Here is a 23,185-nt window from a genome sequence, read left to right on the forward strand (position 1 = left end):
TTATCGCTCTGCTTACCTTGAGCAGAAAATGCTCAATATCGAACTTAGTCAAGGTATTGATGTAATGAAACTATACACCAAGTTTCATCACTCTCACTTAATTAGAACTAAAGTTATCGTGTCCCAAAGCATCAACCAATCAAATTGCTTATCTCTGCTTACCCTAAGCAGAAAATGCTCATCTTCGAACTCCATCAAGGCACTGACCTAATAAACACCTACACCAAGTTTGAACATTCTAGATCAATTAGAAGGAGAGTTATTGTGTCCCAAAAGTGTGTCGGACAGACAGATGTCCTGACGGACAGGACAAGACAAGACAAGACAGACAGACAGACAGACCAACTGACCCATTTTAATAGTCCCCTGCTTTCTTCGAAAGGCGGGGGACAATAAAAAGTTGAGTTTTGATGTGCACCAAAATAGAACTCATTCAATATCTTTGGGATAAGAACATATAGTTCAAATTTCAACAAAATTGTATAACCAGCGGCTGCGAGACAGGATACGCCCACATTCTGCAAGAGATGGATAGAGAACAAACTAAAAACAAAAATGCTTTTTTTTTTGTACAATCAGGGACCATAATCCAGGAAGTTATGGTCTGAAATGCACAGGGATTGAGAATAAAAATTGTGACCTCGAGAGGGTCCATAACCTTTGTATTAAAAACTTGTACACAATTTGCGTACAAAGAGCGGCCATTTTGTCGGGCAATTTCATTTAGATTTTCCTGAAATTTGAATTCAACCTTCATTATGGTGGAATGGTGATATATCTAAACGGTTTTTAAAATCGAAGAAAAAAAATGTGATTTTTCGACCAATCAGGGCCCATAATCCAGGAAGTCACATTCGGATATGTGTAGGAACTAAGATCAATATGATAAAAACATATCTTTAAAGTTTCATCTAAATCGGATAAAAACTGTGGCCTCTAGAGCAGGGTTCTTAATCCATTTTGAAACAAACCGGCCAGAATTGGGTCAAATATGAGGTCGTGGTAGGAAATGGGTTAATTATAAGCTTCCATATCCCTTTAATATAACGGGACTTAATTCTTGGTAAATTGTTATGGAGAATGTCGTATTCTGATGTATGTGAAAATTTTCCATATTTAATTCACGTACCAGCTTTCAAGTTCACGTCAGTAATACTCCTGAATAAATTACTATTTTCATTTATTCGATGAAATCGATGAAACGTTTGTCTTTTATCAGTCAATGATCTAAAATATTAGCATTTTACTACTATTGCCAGTATCAGACCAGCGGCTACCAGGCAGGATACACCCACATTTTGCAAGAGATGGATAGAGAACAAGCTAAAATCTAACACGATTTTTTGTACAATCAGGGGCAATAATCCAGAAAGTTATGGCCTGAAATGTGCAAATATCTTCGGGATATGAGATCTTCGGGATATGACGATATGTTTTAAGTTTCATCAAAATCAGATAAAAATTGTGACCTCTAGAGGGTCCACAACCTTCGTATTACACACATCCGCAAGCTAAAAATGCGATTTTTCAAACAATCAGGGGCCATAATCCAGGAAGTTAAGTTCAGGTATCCGCAATTATCAAAAGGAACCAAGATCTTAGTGTGTACTGGTGATATATTCACATGTTTTTTTTAAATCAGATAAAAATTGTGACCTCTACAGGGACCACAAGCTAAAAACGTGACTTTATGTCCAATCAAGGGCCATAATTCAGGAAGTTACGATCCGATATGCGCGAATATTGAAAGGAACCAATATCTTTGGGTTATAAACATGTATTTTAAGTTTCAACAAACATTACGGTGTAACGGTGATATATTCGAACGTTTTTTTTTATATCAGATAATAATTGTGACCCTCTATAGGGACCATAAGCTAAAAATGCGATTTTTCGTACAATCAGAGGCCATAATTCAGGAAGTTACTATCTGATATGCGCAAATATTGAAAGGAACCGAGATCCTTGGGTTATAAACTTGCATTTCAAGTTTCATAAAAAAGGATCAGAGGGTCCACGACTTTGATATACCAGATGTTTACACTATTTGCATACGAGGGGCAGCCATTTTGTCCGACAGTTTTGGTCCAATTTTCATGAAATTCAAACTCAGACAAAATTACGGTGATATATTCAAACGGTTTTTTAAATGAGATAATAATTGTGACCTCTAGAGGGACCACAAGCTAAAAACGTGATTTTGCGTAGGCCTACAATCTGCGGGCCATAATTCAGGAAGTTACGATTCGATATGTATGAAAATGGACAGGAACCAAGATATTTCGGTTATAAACATGCATTTCAAGTCTCATCAAAATCAGATCAAAATTGTGACCTCGACAGGGTCCACAACCCTGATACACGATATTTTGACTCTATTTGCGAACAAGGGGCGGTCATTTTGTCCAACCGTGTAATGGTTGTAATGGTTGTAGGGTGTAATGGTGATATATTTAAACCAATTCGGATAAAAATTGAGACCTCTACAGTGTTAACAAGCTAAAAACGTGATTTTTTGTACAATCAGGGGCCATAATCCATGAAGTTACAGTCCGATACATGCCAATATCGAAAGAAACCGATAACTTTGGGTGATAAACCTATATTTCAAGTTTCATATCTTTGGGATATAAACATGCATTCCAAGTTTCATCAAAATTGGATGAAAATTGTGACCTTTAGAGGGTCCACAAACTTGATATACCATATTTTCGGTCTGATTTTTACGAAATTCAAACTCAACCATCCTTTGGGTGTAATGGTGATACATTTCAAGTTTAAACCAAATCGGATCAAAATTGTGACCTCGAAAGTGTCCACAAGTTAAAAACGTGATTTTCCACAAGTTAAAAACGTGATTTTTCATACAATCTGGACCTTAATCCATGAAGTTATGGTCCGATACATGCCAATTGCCAATGTCAAAAGGAACAGAGATCTTTTGGAGATAGACCTATATATCAAGTTTCGTCAAATTCGGATAAAAATTGTGACCTGTACAGTGTCCACAATCAAAATGTGGACGGATAAAAAACATAAACATGATATTTCACATAATCAGGGACAATAATTTTTGCAAAATCAGGCGCCATAATCCAGGAAATTATGGTCCAATATGGGCCAATATCGAATGGAACCGAGATATTAGGGATATAAACATATATTTTAAGTCTCGTCAAAATCGGATAAAAATTGTGACCTTTAGACTCTAAAGTTTAGTGTCCAAAAACAAATGTGAACAGACTTCCGGACAGTCAAGGCGATTGCATAATACAAGCCAATGAAATGTGGGCGTATAAAAACCTAAAATGATAAGAAATGCTCAAAACTTTCATCACTTATAATAAGACTTACCTCCACCAACAACAGCCCTGTTAGATCTAGTACCATGCCAACCTGCTGCATCTCTCGCCTGACATAATAGACCCTCTGGATCTATAGCTGTAATTACATATAAGATTGTAACATATTATCATGGTATTTGCTGGGTTATAATTAAACTTTCAACCAAAATGTCAACTTTGTTTTAATTAAATGGAGGTTGATTGTTAACTATTAGTGAGTGCATATCATGAATTAATATTGCATCTGTATTCTTATGTATAGGATATTAACCTATCCAAAGCCTGCATGTTCTCTATCATATCAATCCAAGGGAGAGTAGGTTTATATCCGACATATACAACGCCATTTCACCCTTAAATTTAATGGGCTCTTCTATTAAAAGGCAACAATGATTGGATAATTGCTCAATAATTTCCGCCAAATAGCGAAAATTACCGAAGTTATCACGCGAATGTACGTTCATGTTTTTGTTTATACGTCGCCATTTTGGAATAATTGAATTGAAAGCAAAAACATAATGGATAGTTATACAAGGTCAGATGAATAATCAATCCTTTTTAGCCAACATATTGATGATGGAATAGATGTGAATGCAAATATCAATGAGGATCTATCCAAAGCCTGAAGTAAATTTGGATCAAAAGGCAATCTTTTCCGATAATTCTGACAGTGAACCATGATTGAAGGTTTTCGGTATGTTCAGAGAAGGATTTGACTGACTGTTTTAAGTGGACTGTACCCAAAAATACTTTACAAAGGAACTCTTGGGCGATAAATACTTTCAAGTCTTGGAGTGTGTGGAGAAATAATCGAAATGTGGACGTAAAGAAAATTCTGAAAGACATCTTAGACATGGAGTATGGATAACCGATTTAAATATGCCGATAAGTACACAATCTATTTCGGTCCTGAATGCTACAAACTGTACCATAACAATTTTTAATTGTCAAAAGAATAAAAAATTATTTCTGTGTTCTTTGTATTATTTCGATCATCTACATCATCACCGGTTGATATGAGCCGAATATGTCAACCTGAGATGACGTCATTAGCGGTTGATATGAAATATCAACCTGTCATGACGTCATCAGCAGTTGATATGAACCGAATATATCAACCTATGATGACATCATGACAGGTTGGTATGAGATATAACTGCTATAGACATCAAAGAAAAAACTACCGCCAGTTGTATATGATGGACATACTTCTCCACCTTCCGTCATCAAAATGAAGCCTGTGAGAATTAATTGTGTCCTTAAATCACTTCTGCCCCAAGGAGAAGTAATCTTACTGGAGTGTAGGTGCTCTATAAATTCATTATATTATTTAAGGCTTTCAATGTGTAAAAGTTTAAGAATTCAACAACAAATTAAATAAGCACAATGTATGTATATTAAATTGATGACCTACCCATGGCATTTCCTCTGTCATATGAATTCATTTTCCATTTTTGGCTCTTTGCTAAAATATATCAAAGAAATAAAATTTCATCAAATCATTGTTGTTGCTTGATCTCAACTATCAAGTTTTGCTTCATTTTTCATATCATTAATAACAAGCCAACAGTGAGGCTGATGTTCCCCCGCTGAAATCCCAAAATAAATAGATGACGCATATTAATTAATAGCACATCAATTTTTTTCAAAAGTATCAAGCAATCAAACTGATTATCAACTATACACTAAGTTTCATCACTCTCTTTCAGATAGATTCACAGATATACTTGTCCCAGAGCATCGACCAATGAAATTCTTACCTCTGCTTAGCTTTAGCTCAAAATGTTAATCATTGAACCCAGTCGAGACATTCACCTAATGAACATCAACATCAAGTTTAAACATTCTACCTCAATTAAAAGCAGAGTTGTTATTTGCCAAAGTATTTACCAATCAAATTGCTTATTGCCCTTAGCCTAAGCAGAAAATTCTCACCAAACTTAGTCAAGGTAATGATATAATGAATATAATATAATGAGTTTCATAGCTTTCACTTAATTATAACCAAAGCTAACCATAAGCTAACCAATGCTAACCATAAGCAGACAATGTTTATCATTGAACTCCTTCAAAGCATTAACCTAATGAACGCCTACGACAAGTTTGAACATTTTACCTCAATTACAAGGAGAGTTATTGTGTTCCATAGTCTCGACCAATCAAATTGGTTATCGCTCTGCTTATCCTGAGCAGAAAATGCTCATTATTGAATTAGTCAAGGTATTGATGTGATAAAACTATACACCATGTGTCTTCACTCTCACTTAATTAGAACTAAAGTTATCGTATCCCAAAGCATCAACCAATCAAATTACTTATCTCTGCTTACCATAAGCAGAAAATTCTCATCTTCGAACTCCGTCATGCCATTCACCAAATAAACACCTATGCCAAGGGTGAACATGCTGGCTAAATTAGAATGAGAATTATTGTGTTCCAAAGTCTCGACCAATCAAATTGCTTATCACTCTGCTTAACCTGAGCAGAAAATGCTCATTATTGAAGTTAGTCAATGTATTAACGTAATAAAACTATACACCAAATTTCATCACTCTCACTTAATTATAACTTGCTCATCTTTGAACTCCATCAAGGGACTGACCTAATAAACACCTACACCAAGTTTGAACATTCTAACTCAATTAGAAGGACAGTTATTGTGTCCAAAAATGTGACAGACAGACATCCTGATAGACGGACGGACCGACAGACTGACAGACAAACCCATTTTAATAGTCCCCTGCTTTCTTCAAAAGGTGTGGGACAAAAATAAATTATACCTCTCATAATGACATGTAACGTAACCAGCATTAAATACAAAGTGAAAGTATAAAATTTGTATTGTAAATACCTGAGCCGCCAGATCCCTTAAGACGACTACTTTGATTCTGAAGACCTTTTCCCTCTCGTAGATCTCTAATAGTTTCATGTACTATTTGTAATATTGGTAAACAAAATGCCTACAAGAAATCAAGAATCAAAATTTAAACAACTATTGCACTTATAGTTTTTGATACACTGTGACATACACATCTAAATACAATGGGTGATTGTCAGGCACCCATTATTATATGTCCACCTGCAGACATGTTGCTTGTGCTAAATCTAAAATGAATGTCAACACAATCCCTGCAAATTCACAACATTTTCCATAAGGTCCTCCCAAGGGTTCTTAAACCATTTTGAAGGAACCAACCAGAAATATGTCACTAAAGGTTGTTGTCAACTTCAGGAAAAAGGGTTAATAAGCTTGATAATCTCTTATGTAGAAGATCATATTTCGAATATTTATGATTATAACAAAAAAACAATATCCAAAAATATGTACCTGTACCTGCTTGATATATTCAATAATATTTGAGAATCATTTATTAGATAAATACTGAAAGTGAAAAGTCTGTAACAACAATAGTTCACGATTTCTAAGCATCGTTTATCTTCATTATAAAAAAGCTGTTTAAAATTCTTAATTGCTCGTAAAGGCACAGTGACCTATTGGGTCTTGTTGCATTTGCATTGAAATATTGTGCAGTTTTTGTGCCAAATTTATTACCGATACATCTTTTGCATTATGAAATATGTTCAGCACATTTGAAATTTAATAGGGTTCTTTCTTATACTCTAATGAATAATCCCATCAAGTTTTATAAATTTGAACTTCAATAGGTTTCTTTTTTTTTACGACCAAATGAACAATTCATGCAAATTCGAAATCTAACAAGAAATGTAGTGTGTAGAGCATTAATAAGGGAAGTTGGATGGACTGATGGGAGGTGACGACAATATTATACCATAGGTTTCAGACAATACACTTGTAGAAATTTTGTCATTAAAGATTTAAAGGTGCCATCTTTAAGATCATATTAAAATTTAATCAGCCTTCTGATACCTTCCGTTCCCTGCAATCCTATAAATTGTTGACAAGAATTCATAACAACTATATTGGTTAGAAGAATGTATACTAACCCCAGTTTTACCACTTCCGGTTTCAGCTGCCTAAAAATATAATTGAGATTGGTAAACGATTTAGTATGACATATGTATCTATAAAGAATATATTCAGGATATAGTATACCCACAAGCTGAAAAGTGGTCTGTAGCCCTTTTAAATCCAAGTTAATGCAGTTTCATCCCAAACTCTATCCTGTATCTAATTCACAATATATCATGAGTTGGAACATAAATAGGGATGGCGCTGTACAAGTTTCAGAAGTTAATATGGGGAAGAGGAGAACATGATCGTACTCAAAATTGTCCATCCAAAAATTCAGAAGTTTGGTAGGGTTCTTTCCTTGTACTCCAATAAACAATCCCACTAATCTCTCTCTTATATCACAGGCACTTGTAAAATGGAAAATCTCTTTAAAACAAGTGGTTGACACGCAAGATACGCCCACATTTTGCAAGAGATGGATAGAGAACAAGCTAAAAAAAATGTGATTTTTTGTACAATCAGGGGCTCTAATCCAGGAAGTTATGGTCCGACATAATGAATATCAAAAAGAACCAAAATTTTGGGGATATAAATATATATTTTAAGTTTCATCAAGATCATATAAAAATTGTGACTTCTAGAGGCTCCACAACCTTGGTATTACATATTTTTACACTATTTGTGTACAAGTAGCAGCCATTTTGTCGGGCAGTTTGGGTCTGATTTTCACAAAATTTTAACTTAACCATCATTAGGGTGTACAGTGATATGTTTCAATGGTTTTTTTAAAATCGGATAAAAATTGGGACCTCTAGTTCCACAAGCTAAAAAAAGTGATTTTTTTGTAAAATCAGGGACCATAATCCAGGAAGTTACGGTGCGATATGCGCGAAAATCAACAAGACTGGATATATTTGGGTTATAAACATACATTTCATGTTTCATCAAAATCGGATAAAAATTTACCAAATTCAAACTCAACCATAATGGTGATATATTTTAACATTTTTTTAAAACCGACTAAAAATAGTTATCTCTGGAGGATTCCTAAGCTAAGACGGCAATTTTTTGTACAATCAGGGGCCATAATCCATGCAGTTACGGTCCAATAGGTCCGAATATCGAAAGGAACCGAACTTAATCGTCATTAGGGGGTAACGTGGATATATTTGAACAGTTTTTAAAATCAGATAAAAATTAGGGGCCATAATCCAGGAAGTTACTGTTCGATATAGACCAATATCAAAATTGTGACCTCTATAGAGTGTCCATGTGATTTTTCGTACAATAAGGGGCCATAATCCATGAAGTTACCATCGGATACATGCCAATATCGAAAGGAACCAAGATCTTTGGGAGATAAACCTATCCATTCCAAGTTTCATCAAAATCGGATTAGAATTGTGACCTATACAGTGTCCACAAACAAATTGTGGACAGACGTTCAAACAGGGACGACGACAATATGACGTATAAAAACCATTATCATACCCCAGAGAAAATGATACTGAAATTTCAGTGAGATTTCAGTGAAATTTGAAAATTTTGCCCAATCTCACTGAAATGACCAAATTTCACTGAAATCTCACCAAAATTTCACTGAAATCTCACCAAAATTTCACTGAAATAAAAATATATTTTGGTCTATTACTGAAATTTCACTGAAAATAAAATATATTTTGGTCTACTGGAATTTCAATGAAATATTTATATTGAAAATTTCATTCAAATTTCACTGAAATTACAGAACATAAAAATGTCATTTTTTCATTGCATATATTTTAATAACTGCATATAAAGATTTGTAATTTGTGACAGAGAGCACTTTGAAGTTATGGCCTAATAGTGTCAGAAGACAAAGTGTTTTTAATTTCCATTAATTAATCACGTTATTTCCTAAAGTAGACAATTTTATTGACGTTTATTTTATTCGTCCATCACCCTGTGTAATCCACGAACACGTGCTAAGTAATATTAACTACATGTTTAAAATAATGTCTCTATGAAGGACTCAACATCAGATTTTTTTTCCGATAATCAATGTATTGTGATAGAATGGCTATTTTCTAAAACGTAACACACGTGTTTCAATAGCCATATTTGGAAACGAGGTCATCAATTAGGGCACCCGTAAATTTAATTTGACAGTAAATATTTTACGATCAATTAATATAATCATGTTTTGAAACCAACCTCTTTCATTGTGAAAAGAGAATAAATCTAAACCATCCTAAATTCAATTTTTGAAGTCATTGTCGATTAGCGTAAACAATGACTGATCAGGAGATTCCAAGAGTGTCAGGTTACAGACTAGGGGCAGTGTTTTCAAAAATTTAAGAATGGAAAACAAACGAAAATTTTTTTAATTCTATTATGGTTGTAAATTATATGAAACTCTCATGCAAAAAAAAAAGGACCTTGTGTGCCTGTTTCATTGCTAAATTGATAAACTGGTGCTGCTATTTTATACAGATTAACAGGCTAATTAACCTACGTTCTTTTCACTGTTTCACGTAAGGGTTCCGCATTTTTAATCAAATGTTGAAATTCCTGGAAAAAGGTGCGAATTTGGGATAATAGAGTTGTGTTTGTGCACCTTATTTTCTGGATTATATGACCCAAAAACACCTATCACAGAATGGTTTGTTGGATAAATTTCGAAGTAGTTAATTATAAAATGGATGTACTGATAAGGCGTATTTGCAAAAGCAGCCATGGTGAGTAGTTGTTTAAATTCTAGTAGATCGGGCTATTGGTATTAACTTTCGTCATGCAAATTATATGTGTGACCTGGCTATGTTTAGTTTTAAAAAAATAAGGTTAAACCCTTCTGTCTATATAGGTTACGGATCCACTAAAAATAAATCAAAAGATATTTTAAGAGTATATTATCAGTGTTATAATCTTGTGTGTTTAGAAGTAAATGCCTGCCACTAGTGACAGCTGATGCACATTTATCCCTGGTTTCCAAAATTTATATTATATGCTTTGATTTTGACAGGATAATTTTGAAACTGCTGAATTCTGTAATAGTACACTGCATGGCACATGCCTATCTTTATCTAATATTAATTTGATTGTGTCATTTTAGGCCATATATTTTTATTATGGAAGAAGAAAAGAACAACACTACAAGAAAAAGAAAATTTAGAAGACGGAATACAGAAATTCGAGAGATAATTAATAATATAGTTATATTATAATTGTTTGGAGGTTTTTTTTCAGAATGCATGTTAATAAAGACTTTGAAAATGTTAATAAAGACTTTTAAATAGTAATGAGATTTCAGTAAAATTTCAACAAGATTTCAGTAAAATCTCAATGAAATTTCAGTGAGAGATTTAGTCAAAATATTATTGAAATTTCAGTGAGATTTCAATGAAATTTCAGTAACAGATTTGGTCAAAATATTATTGAAATTTCAGTGAAATTTCACTGATATTTCAGTGTGTATTTTCACAGGGGTAGGACAAGTATTATGCCTAAAGTCTATTACTGACATATTCACATTAGCAAGATAATCAATTTTAGGGGCAAAATAACCTGTCCCTTTCTCTTTAATTTTCCCCAAATAACAACTCTGTACGGACAATTTTGACTTGACTGTTTAATGGAATTACTAATTCCCTTTGACACAGGAAATATGAATGAGCAGTAGTCACTGAGGATGTTTTTATTTTACAAAATGTAAACAATTCATGCAGCCCTTTTCAAGAGATGTGGCAGTATCTGAGAACCAGACTAATTTTTTGTATAACCCGATTATTAATAAATTAATGAACATACCATCAAAACATCTCCTCCTCCTAATATCATTGGTATTGCTTCATTCTGTACATCTGTAGGCAAGCTAAATAATACATTGATTATTTTACCAATTATTACATCTCATTGCAGTGGGAAGCTCTCTTGACAAAGAAATACTTTCAAAGTATATCAATTTGCTTAATGCATGACTAGCATGCATAATGGCCCAAACAATAACATAATACAGTTGCATTTTCAGAAATTTTTCTGTATCAAATTACATGATGTTCATACTGAAATTGAACACAATGCACTTACCTCCAATCCATCTCTTCAACAGCCTTGCCAATTTCTGGCATGACACCCATCTCTGGAAATTACATACAAAAATATTTTAATTATATATACTTTACTATGTCCTTATATCTCAGCATCTAATCACACAATCTCTCTAAACCTTAGGCCTACCCTCCACCCTCCACAAAGAATGGGTGTTGGCCTTGAAATACAGCTATTTCGAACCTTAAATTACTGACATTTATGAATTTTACTAATTCTTCTTTATTTCTTGCACATCTTATCTAAATTTTGGAAAATTTGTCACTGAATTTGCCTTCAAAAATATGATCCCTAGTGTACATGTGTGCACAAGCTTAAAACAATCTGACTAAAACTGTAGCCGCTATTGAGTTAACAAGGTTATCAGCAAAGTGGGGTTCATTATCAAATTTAATCATGGTATTGATCTACAATGAAACTATACACAATACGACAAATTGATTCTGGGGACAATAATAGTACCTAAATTTACAGAATGTACAAAATACTTAGTAACCTCATTCCTTAAATTAAAGATGTATTATGTAAGATTTAGATAAAGAGCTGACTGTTCTGCTATAATAGTTAAACCAGCGGCTGCCAGGCAGGATACGTCCACATTTTGCAAGAGATGGACAGAGAACAAGCTAAAAACAAACCAGCGGCTGCCAGGCAGGATACGCCCACATTTTCGAGAGATGGATAGAACAAGCTAAGAAGAAAGTGATTTTTCCAACAATCAAGGGCCATAATTCAGGAAATTACAATTCGATATGCGCAAATATCGAAAGGAACCAAGATCTTTGTGTTATAAACTTACATTTCAAGTTTCAACAAAATCGGATAAAAATTGTGACTTCTATAGGGTCCACAACTTTGATATACCCTATTTTTACGCTATTTGAGAACGAAGGACGGCCATTTTATCTGTCAGTTTTGGGCCGATTTTCATGAAATTCAAACTCAGTCGTGCTTAGGGTGTAACGGTGATATAATAATACGTCTTTTTAAATCGGATAAAAATTATGACCTCTATAGGGTCCACAATCTAAAAACGTGATTTTTCATACAATCAGGGGCCATAATTCAGGAAGTTACGGTCCGATATGCGCGAATATCGAAAGGAACCAAGATCTTTGGGTTATAAACTTACATTTCAAGTTTCAACAAAATCGGATAAAATTGTGACCTCTATAGGGTCCACAACCTTGATATACCATATTTTTACGCTATTTGAGAACGAAGGGCGACCATTTTGTCTGTCAGTTTTGGGCCGATTTTCACGAAATTCGAACTCAGCCATCCTTAGGGTGTAACGGTGATATAATAATACGGTTTTTTAAATCGGATAAAAATTATGACCTCTATAGGGTCCACAAGCTAAAAACGTGTATTTTCGTACAATCAGGGGCCATAATTCAGGAAGTTACGGTCCGATATGCGCAGATATCAAAAGGAACCGAGATCTTTGGCTTATAAACTTATATTTCAAGGTTCAACAAAATCGGATAAAAATTGTGACCTCTATAGGGTCCACAACTTTGATATACCATATTTTTACGCTATTTGAGAAATTCGAACCCAGCCGTCCTTAGGGTGTAATGGTGATATAATAATACAGTTTTTTAAATCGGATAATAAATTATGAGCTCTATGGGTCCACAAGCTAAAAACGCGATTTTTCGTACAATCAGGGGCCATAATTCAGGAAGTTACGGTCTGATATGCGCAAATATCGAAAGGAACCGAGATCTTTGGGTTATAAACTTACATTTCACAACCTTGATACACCATATTTTTACGCTTTTTGAACGAACGGCGGCCATTTTGTCTGTCAATTTTGGGCCGATTTTCTCGAAATTTGAACTCAACCTTCCTTAGGGTGTAACGGTGATATAATAATACGGTTTTTTAAATCGGATAAAAACGTGATTTTTCGTACAATCAGGGGCCATAATTCAGGAAGTTACGGTCCGATATGCGCGAATATCGAAAAGAACCGAGATCTTTGGGTTATAAACTTACATTTCAATTTTCAACAAAATCGGATAAAAATTGTGACCTCTATAGGGTCCACAAGCTAAAAACGTGATTTTTCGTACAATCAGGGGTCATAATCCATGATGTTTCGATCCGATACATGCCAATATCAAAAGCAGCCGAGATCTTTTGGGGATAAACCTATATTTCAAGTTTCGTCAAAATCGGATAAGAATTGTGACCTGTAGAGAGTCCACAAACAATTGTGGACGGACGGATGGACGGACGTCCAGACGGACAGGGGCGACGGCATAATACATCCACATGAAAATGTGGGCGTATAAAAATGATTTTTTGTACAATCAGGGGCAAGAATCCAGAAAGTTATGGTCTGAAATGCGCAAATATCAAAAGGGACTGAGATCTTTATGATACAGAGATATGTTTTAAGTTTCATCAGAATCGGGAAAAAATTGTGACCTCTAGAGGGTCCACAACCTTCGTATTGCATACTTTTACACAATTTGTGTACAAAGAGCGCCCATATTGTCGGGTAGTTTCATTTCGATTTTCCCAAAATTCAAATTCAGCCTTCATTATGGTGGAATGGTGAAATATTTAAACGTTTTTTAAAATCGGAAAAAAAAAATTGAGACCTCTAGAGAATCCACAAGCTAAAAATGTGATTTTTTGACCAATCAGGAGCCATAATCCATAATAAGTGTGATTATCAAAAGGAACCAAGATCTTTATGATAAAACATATATTTAAAGTTTCATCCAAATCGGTTAAAAACTGTATTTTTACACTATTTGTATACAAGGGGCGGCCATTATGTCCGTCAGTTTTTGTTCGATTTTCACGAAATTCAAACTTTTTTTTTTTAAATCGGATAAAAATTGTGACATCTCTGTGTGATTCTCAAAAGGAACCAAGACCTTTATGATAAAGTTGTCCACAACCTTGATATACCATAATTTTACACTATTTGCGTAGAAGGGGCAGCCATTTTTGTCCGATTTTCACAAACCATCATTAGTGTGTAACTGTGATATATTCACACTTTTTTGTTATCAATTGGATAAAAATTGTGATATCTATAGAGACCACAAGCTCAAAACGTGATTTTTCGTACAATCAAGGGCCATAATTCAGGAAGATACGATCCAAGATGCGCGAATAACGAAAGGAACCAAGATCTTTTGGTTATAATCATGCATTTCAAGGTTCATCAAAATCAGATCAAAATCAGATCAAAATTGTGATCTCTAAGAGGTCCACAACCTTGACATACCATATTTTACACTATTTGCGTACAATGGGTGGCCATTTTGTCCGTCAGTTTTTGTCAGATTTTCACGAAATTTGAACTCGACCATCATTAGTGTATAACTGTGATATATTGACAGGTTTTTTTTTTAAATCGGATAAAAATTGTGATATCTATAGAGACCACAAGCTAAAAACACGATTTCCGTACAATCAGGGGCCATAATTCAGGAAGTTATGATCCGATATGCGCGAATATCGAAAGGAAAGAAGATTTTTGGGTTATAAACATGCATTTCAAGTTTCATCAAAATCGGATCAATCGTACAATCAGGGGCCATAATCCATAAAGTTATGGTCCGCTACATGCCAATATCAACAGGAACCGAGATCTGTGGGAGATAGACCTATATTTCAAGTTTCGTCAAAATTGGATAAAAATTGTGACCTGTAGAGTGTCCACAAACAAATTGTGGACGGACAGACAGGTGCGACGACATGTCATGTGTACACAATTTGATGTCAGAATTTGGGGATGGAACAGTTTTTGAAACAGAGTAATTTTCAATCAGCTGTGTATCATCTGCATAAGAAATCACAATTATCGATTAGTTGTCCTAAATTCTAAGTATACATTACAGAAAGGACAGGTCCAAGGACTGATCCTTGTGGAATTCCTAAATCATCTGTACCGGCCCTACAAAGGGTTGCTGGAAGGCGGTTGCATGGGGCATTATCAGGCCTAATAATCCAGGCAATGAATGATTTTATTGACAAAATCGCAAAATTGAGCCCCAGTTATGGAAGTTAAGTCCCTGAATCTGAAACCAGTGAATATGGTTTCTAGACAATTTATATTCATCATCATTTTGGATTAAAAAGAAATCTTTCAGTTTATTACATGCCCCTGTAAGTGTCATATCTCGAGCTGAAAAGGACATTTAATTTATCACAAACAATTGCATCTGGTGTAGCACCTAAAAAAAGAAAAGCTGGATTTATTACAAGTCCAATGTCATGAATATGATTCCAGGTCTGTTTGATATACATTTGTTTAGCAATGCTTTCATTTGCTTGCCCATAAGAAGTGGGAACAGAATAAAAATTACTTTTGTCAAAAGCGTTTTTTAAAAATGAATCGTTTATTCCTTTCTTTTCATAACAGCTCCAAAGTTTGAGGCAGTAACACCACACTTTCTTTCATCCAGGTGTTATTATTATTTCTTGTGGATCTCTCTATTTTTATGACTTCATCTTGCTTTACATATATTTATTTCCACTCAACTTTCATCTTTTCTATCTGATTTAAATCTAAATGTACATCAACTGGTTTTGGAAAAACTATTTCACCACATTTATCAGAGTTCTCTGTTCTTGGTTGAGTTGTCACTTGGTAAGGGGTGCCTTAAATACATATTATTATCTATTTAATGTGTATATTTTTCAGGATTTCAACCGATTGACATCTTGGCCCTTGCTGCAGAAAATATGAAAATGAAGGAAGAATATGCAAAGTTAATTATGGAAAATGAAAATCTTAAACGCAGTCAAGTTCATTAAGTAAATAAAGGAACTAGTATGAACCTATTAGCGCAATGTTTTAGATGTTCAACTTTAAAAAAGATTCATTTCAATATTACACTGGCTTTCCTTATGACTGTTTTTTATAAGTTACCATTTGAATTTTCTAAGAATAGTAGCAGCTTAATTAGTCAGTGTTTCTCTAGATGATCAACTTCTATTAGTGCTAATAAAATTAAGACAGGACTTTGATTTTAAACGCATATCAAATATGTTTGGAATTTCTTCTCAAGATCGTAGCTATTTATTTACTAATTGGATCAATTATATGTTTGATAGACTTCGCTCTCTTGTTATATGGCAACACAGAAATATTATCATTGAAAATATGGCAAAACAATTTAACCCGATTTTGGCTGACTTGTCTGTTGCATTTTAACAAATTTTATGCGATATCTTATTGAGAAATAAAAATGGAAAATAAAATACTGCATTATGTCTTTGATATTGAAAACATAGTGGGATAAATAATGATATTGTTTTTATTACGGTTTTACATCTGCAATTTTGCTGAAAAACCTATACAGGCCCAAATCAATATAGATACATTATTCAGTACATGATAATGCAAGTAGGGATCCAATAAATTGAGGGCCAACGGGCAACGGGTGTTGTTATGGAGTCTGCTGTGCCAATCGCCAAGTATGAGATTGGACTGTCCTTCAAGGTTTGAAGATGTAGTATATTGGCACCTGATACTTGAATTTTTCTGAAAAAGAAAGTATTTAGCTACAAAAGCATGTATACAGGTATTTAAAGAAATTGCATGTGACACTCCTTGTATTTTACCATCCTTTTTGGATCATATTTTAACTGGACAATCACAATAATTACATCACTCCCTAAGAACATTTTCTTATGTGGTGGTTACCCATGTCATCTGAACACTTACCTGTTGTCGTTAAAATTAGCCTTCACAGGCTTTCTTTTTCTGTTGAAATTATAATCTGTGAAACAGGATCTGGTTAAATTTTTGCCTTTCTTGGCTGATCTCACTGCTGTGGTAAACTCGTCCATGATGGTTGAGAAGGGACATTTTTCTATCCTGCTATTATTATTGCCAACACATGAGCACACTATCCTCTCATTCCAAAAATACAATAATTTTGCACGGTTAAAAAGGGTCATATAAATAGGCCTACTACTAGTACTAGGCTAATATGAATGTAAAGATAAAAAAAATAGAGCCTAATAATCTATTCGTTGTCACTAATGTCAGACATATTTTAGCCAGGTGATTTAAAAGTTAATCTTTTGATCTTTCAGTCTGGTTTTATTCAGGTGATTTAACATGCTAATAATAACATAAGCAAGCCGTAATCTGCTATTATGAGTATGAGATTAAAATGCAATTTTTGGCTATTCCTTATGAGTTTATTACTAATAAGTAATATTACTATTATTATTAGTGTAAGAAAAAAATGAATTACGGTACTAATACTATAGCCTAGACTAGTTAGATGACATAAGATCTGGGTCCTATTATTGTATCAAAATGAATAAAAATCTGTTGCAAGACAAGATAGCTCACCCATATTAATGGCAGAAATTGTCTACGGAAAAATCGCAAATTTCAAAAGCCCACTTGTACTAGGTAGAATAAAACTGAATTTCAGAAATTAATGCGAAATCACTAATCAGTTTCCCTGGAGTGAATGAATGAAAATACTGGAATATCTACTATTCAATAATTCAGTCGATTCCAAGCATTTTGATTTACCTTCTACTTTCACGTCAGAAACGATTTGTGAAAAGATAAAATAGATTCGTAACTTGGTAATCTTACCTTTTCTTTGGTACTTGTAGGTTCACAAAGTATGTCATGTAGACCTATCGATGGAAACTGCTTTATAACTCAAAGCCCTTCTCTTTCACCCACTACCCAGGTAGTCAACTATACGGTCATACTTTTCTTTCCATATTGCCTAGCTTGTACTTATACCAAACTGACGGTCACAAAATTCATTAAAATCACTAACGCAGTGATCCATGGTGAATACCGAGTAAGATTAGGCAGATTATCATCGCGGTAATCCATTAAATAGCCCGGACAAAGTTCCCTTTGCGCCTGCAGATTACTCACCGGAAATTAGACGGAGATTGAAAGAATACTATCAAATTAACAATACACTTCGGAGACGAGCTTCATGATCTTTGTTAAATTATTTATAACATAAATAAGATAGGATATTTTTAGTTTATATATCACTTTGTTTTTACGGCAGAGGCTATTTGCCACATGTGGTAAGCAAGAAATTCAAAATAGCCTTACAACTACAGACCGCAATTGTTACATGAAATGTGTTGTAACCTGTTATCTCTGAAGTGGTCTAAATTTTGGCAACTGGGAGATATTATTAATGTTATCATATTCTGTAAGTTTCATGGCTATCGGTTGATAATTGTGGTCTGCAGTCGTGCCACACAAAATGTGTGGTAACCTGATATCTCGGAAACTGCTAACCAATTTTGGCTGCTCTGAGATATTATTAATGTTATCATATTCTGTAAGTTTCGTGGATATCGGTTGATAATTGTGGTCTGCAGTCGTGCCACATGAAGTGGCCGAAACTTTGCCTACTCTGAGTTATTATTAATGTAATTATAATCTGCAAGTTTCATTGAAATCGGTTTGTAATTGTGGTCTGTAGCCGTGCAACATGAAATGTGTGGTAACCTGATATCTCGGAAACTGCTAACCGGAAGTGGTTGAAACTTTGCCTACTCTGAGATATTATTAATTAATGTAATTATAATCTGCAAGTTTCATTGAAATTGACTGGTAATTGCGGTCTGTAGCCGTACCACATGAAATGTGTGGTAACCTTTTATTCCGGAAACTGCTAACCAGAAGTGGCTGAAACTTTGGCCACTTTGAGATATTATTAATGTTATCATAAACTGTAAGTTTCATTGAAATTAGTTGACTATTGCGGACTGTAGCCGTGCCACATGAAATGTGGAAACCGCGAACCCGAAGTGGCCGAAAGTTTGGCTACTCAGAGATATTGTCACTGTTATTATAATCTGTAAGTTTCATTAAAATCGGTTGATAATTGCTGTACAGAGACTTGCCACATGTGGCAAATAGTCTCCAAATTGTCTTACAACATGTGGCAAATAGTGAAATTTTCATTGTAAATAAAATTTGATTGACTGGTAATCTGAATGTATACACTGCAGGACCTTCCGGTATAATTGCAGCGGAAGAGAGGTGTGTGACTATTCACACTGATGTACTGGGAAAAAAGAATGTTTATACAGGTCACTTTTACAGTTTATGGGTTTGAAGCACTTACAATGATTACTGGCTTGTCTATCAATAATATTTCCACTAGTATAATTGTCAAATTATTTTGGTCTAATTAACCATTTACCACGAATAGGAGTCAGATAGGAGTCAATAGGCATTGCTGGCACCAGCCCCTCAGCCACCTTGTAGAAAAATGTCAGTCGCGCCATCTTTCTTCTGTCTAGTATTGGTGGTAGTTGACATCTTTGTGACACAGCCCTGTTCTCGTAATATGTAGTCTCCAGAGATGAAGCGCACGGCATGGCGTTGGACTTGTTCCAGTTTGTTGATGTCCTTCTGGAGGTATGGGTCCCAGACAATGGAGCTGTATTCTAGCATGGATCTCGCTAACGATAAGTAGGCTGTTTTCCTGCAGGTCGGTGTACAGTGTTTGAGTGTTCTCTTCAGAAAACCAAGGGTAGAGCTGGCTTTGAGATCTTCGTGATCTGGGTGCTGAACTCTTAGGTTCTCTAAAGCTTGGAGGTCCGATTGAAGTTGCAGGTGGTCTCGTCTAGTTCTGATGTGTCTGTAAAGGAGGCAGTCATCAGCAAATAAGCGAACTGTAGATTTCACACAGTCAGGAAGGTTGTTTATGTGGCAGAGGAAGACTAGGGGGCCAAGCACTGTTCCCTCGGGAACTCAAGAGTCGACTGCAACAGGCTCAGATGATTCTCCATCTACTACTACCTTCATGGATCTGTTTGTGAGAAAGTCCTGGTGCCAAATGTTTATGTTGCCATCTATGCCTTACAATGACATCTTGTGGAGGAGACTCTCATTGAGGGACTCTATCGAATGCTTTAGAGAAGTCAAGAATCGTTATATCTATGTGTGATCTGTTGTCATGTTGTTGTAGGAGACCGTGGCCTGTTGTTAGTAACTGGATTTCGCAGGAGTAGCCTGATCTGAAGCCATGGTTTAGGGATGTTAATGTGTTGTTTCGTTCAAGGTGGTCGAGTATGTGTTTATAGGTCATGTGTTAACCAGAAGTTTGTAGGTTTCAATATAAATCTCCTGTGTAATTGCCTTCAGTTCATATTTTTCGTTGCCCAAACTCGAACGATCTAATGATCGCGGTTTGTTTTCATTCCAACACGTTGGTTGTCAAACTATCTGTCAAGATTAAAGCACCCCTGCAACAGCTGCAGTGGTTTCGCCCAACACGTGACGAAAGCATTGTTGTCATCAACTTAAGAGTGAACTTTTTCATTCGTTGGGATATTTAGTTGTGCAATGGATTTTATTGAACGGGAGTTGATTTCAAGTTTAGGAATAACCAAAGTTAAGTAGCTTGTTCATAATAATCGAAGAAATCTGTCTAGTTAGTAGCCTGTTTAGGCCTAATCCAACAAGTTAGATGTTACTCTTTGATATTCTGAGTCTCTTACTTAAAATGGCACTCAGCCCTTTTATTTTAGTTGCTGTGTGTGTGATACAAGACTCAATGCTTTATTATAGATATTTTCAACGATAGAAAAAGCGGGAAAATGTCACGTGACATTGACAAGACAGAAGCTATCATAATCAACCGGTAGCGATGAAACATTCGACGAACGCCGTCAAATTTAAGGATTTATATTGTAATGAACATTTAATAACATTTTATAAATAATAATCTCAAGCATACCGCCTATGCTAGAATTTACCACGGCATAACGGCAAAACTGTCGTAAAAAGTAAAAGCTGAAGCAAACACAGACTGCCACGGTAATAACCAGCGGCTGCCAGGCAGGATACGCCCACATTTTCGAGAGATGGATAGAAAACAAGCTAAAATGAAAGTGATTTTCCTACAATCAAGGGCCATAATTCAGGAAATTACAATTCGATATGCGCAAATATCGAAAGGAACCAAGATCTTTGAGTTATAAACTTACATTTCAAGTTTCAACAAAATCGGATAAAAATTGTGATCTCTATTGTGTCCACAACCTTGATATACCATATTTTACGCAATTTGAGAATGAGGGCGGCCATTTTGTCTGTCAGTTTTGGGCCGATTTTCACAAAAAATGGAAAGTAGTCTTTAGGGTGTAACGGTGATATAATAATACGTTTTTTTAAATCGGATAAAAATTATGACCTCTATAGGGTCCACAAGCTAAAAACGCGATTTTTCGTAAAATCAGGAGCCATAATTCAGTAAGTTACAGTCCAATATGCGCGAATATCGAAAGGAACCAAGATCTTTGGGTTATAAACTTATATTTCAAGTTTCAACGAAATCGGATAAAAATTGTGACCTCTACAGTGTTCACAAGCCAAAAACATGATTTTTCGTACAATCAGGAGCCATAATCCATGAAGTTACGGTCCGATAGATGCCAATATCGAAAGGAACCGAGATCTTAGGGTGATAAACCTATATTTCAAGTTTCATTGAAATTGGATAAAGATTGTGACCTGTAGACTGTTCACAAACAATTGTGGAAGGACGGACGGACAGGGGTTGACGACAATATACGTCCACATGAAAGTGTGGGCGTATAAAAATAGCTCAAATTGCGCCGTTGTCCACGTGTACACGTATCAAAAAGTTATGCCTTTTATATACATGTAGACGTCAGGGCTCTATAAAAGTTGAGTGTGCCTGCGCACACACTTTAAAATGTGCCTGCAGGGTCATACTGAAACACAGGGATGTAGCCAGGATTTGGTGAGTGGTGTTAAAATATATTTGGCGAGCGGAGCGAGGCAAAAAAGAATTTTGGGAGGGGGCGTGGTCTTTTATGAAAATTAAACCCTTCTTGGTGTATTTTCAGAGCATCTGCTGCCTTTTGTATTTGGTTCAGTGCAAATCAAATTTCCATTTATATATTCAAATTTTACCAAATTCACTTAATTTTCGTCAATGATACAGGGATCTAAAAACTTTTTGACACCACCCGACCGGCGACCGAGCATAAAATTGTCCCGCCCCACTCTGTTTCTCTGGATAGATAAGTTGAGGACCTTTCGGTATTTGTTGTTTTGTTGGGTTTTTTTTTCAAATATTACTTCATTACTTTGAGATTAAAAATTATTAAAACGGTGTTTGTGTTTTATTTGAGTACAACCAATTATGACAACCTGTAGATATTGATAATTAAAACATGTTGTATTATTTGACTTGTTTGTAAAGTTGTTGTACGTGTCTCACGAATATTATTATTATTACGGTGGAATGAGAATCAGGTCAGGCCGAAACTGAGAAAACTCTCATCGTCCTCCTAGTCCTACTCTCGGGCCGTAGCAAATCCACGGTCAACACAGGTAAGAAATAAAATAAGACCATCGTGAAAATTTGCAGGCACGTGTTGGACAATTACGACATTCAAACCTTTAACATTGGAGTGCCGTAAATTGGTCTGGGTGACCTATTTACGGCAAATAAACAAATATAAAGACCGTAGAATAATTGTAAAATGAATAGACCTAGGCCTACACATCTTCTAAGTATAAATAAACAAAATACCAATACATCTTTCTTTTAACTAATTTGGGATGATAGGGTCTACTACGGCACACAAAAATAAATTATGCCGTGACAGACATGGTTTGCGTATGTCGGCTTTTACCATGGCTTTGCCGTTTAATTGCTGTGGTAAATTTCGAGCGCCGAGTTTGTGTACAGAGAAGGACGAAGGGGTTTAAATACGACTGGGCCTTTTTCGATTTTTTTTCTTTGTGCTGGGCAGCAAAAAATAGTGCCGGGCGCAGGCGCTGGCCGGCGTGGCTACA

The 23,185-nt window shown here is 35.2% G+C and overlaps 1 protein-coding gene across 1 annotated transcript in view; it reads right to left on the reverse strand.

The window, feature by feature from the left end:
- Nucleotides 1–23,185, reverse strand: part of LOC126815231 (ATP-dependent RNA helicase DDX1) — a 65,352-nt gene that overhangs the window by 40,775 nt on the left and 1,392 nt on the right. Inside the window, exons 2-7 of the mRNA XM_050540789.1 lie at nucleotides 11,344–11,395; nucleotides 11,065–11,128; nucleotides 7,311–7,340; nucleotides 6,196–6,304; nucleotides 4,759–4,809; nucleotides 3,355–3,441 (exon numbers count right to left, since the gene is read on the reverse strand). Of these exons, the coding sequence (XP_050396746.1) occupies nucleotides 3,355–3,441; nucleotides 4,759–4,809; nucleotides 6,196–6,304; nucleotides 7,311–7,340; nucleotides 11,065–11,128; nucleotides 11,344–11,395 (393 nt within the window). The remainder of the gene's footprint in view (nucleotides 1–3,354; nucleotides 3,442–4,758; nucleotides 4,810–6,195; nucleotides 6,305–7,310; nucleotides 7,341–11,064; nucleotides 11,129–11,343; nucleotides 11,396–23,185) is intronic.

Source organism: Patella vulgata, chromosome 3 (genome assembly GCF_932274485.2).
Source record: "Patella vulgata chromosome 3, xgPatVulg1.2, whole genome shotgun sequence".
NCBI classification, from domain to species: domain Eukaryota; kingdom Metazoa; phylum Mollusca; class Gastropoda; family Patellidae; genus Patella; species Patella vulgata.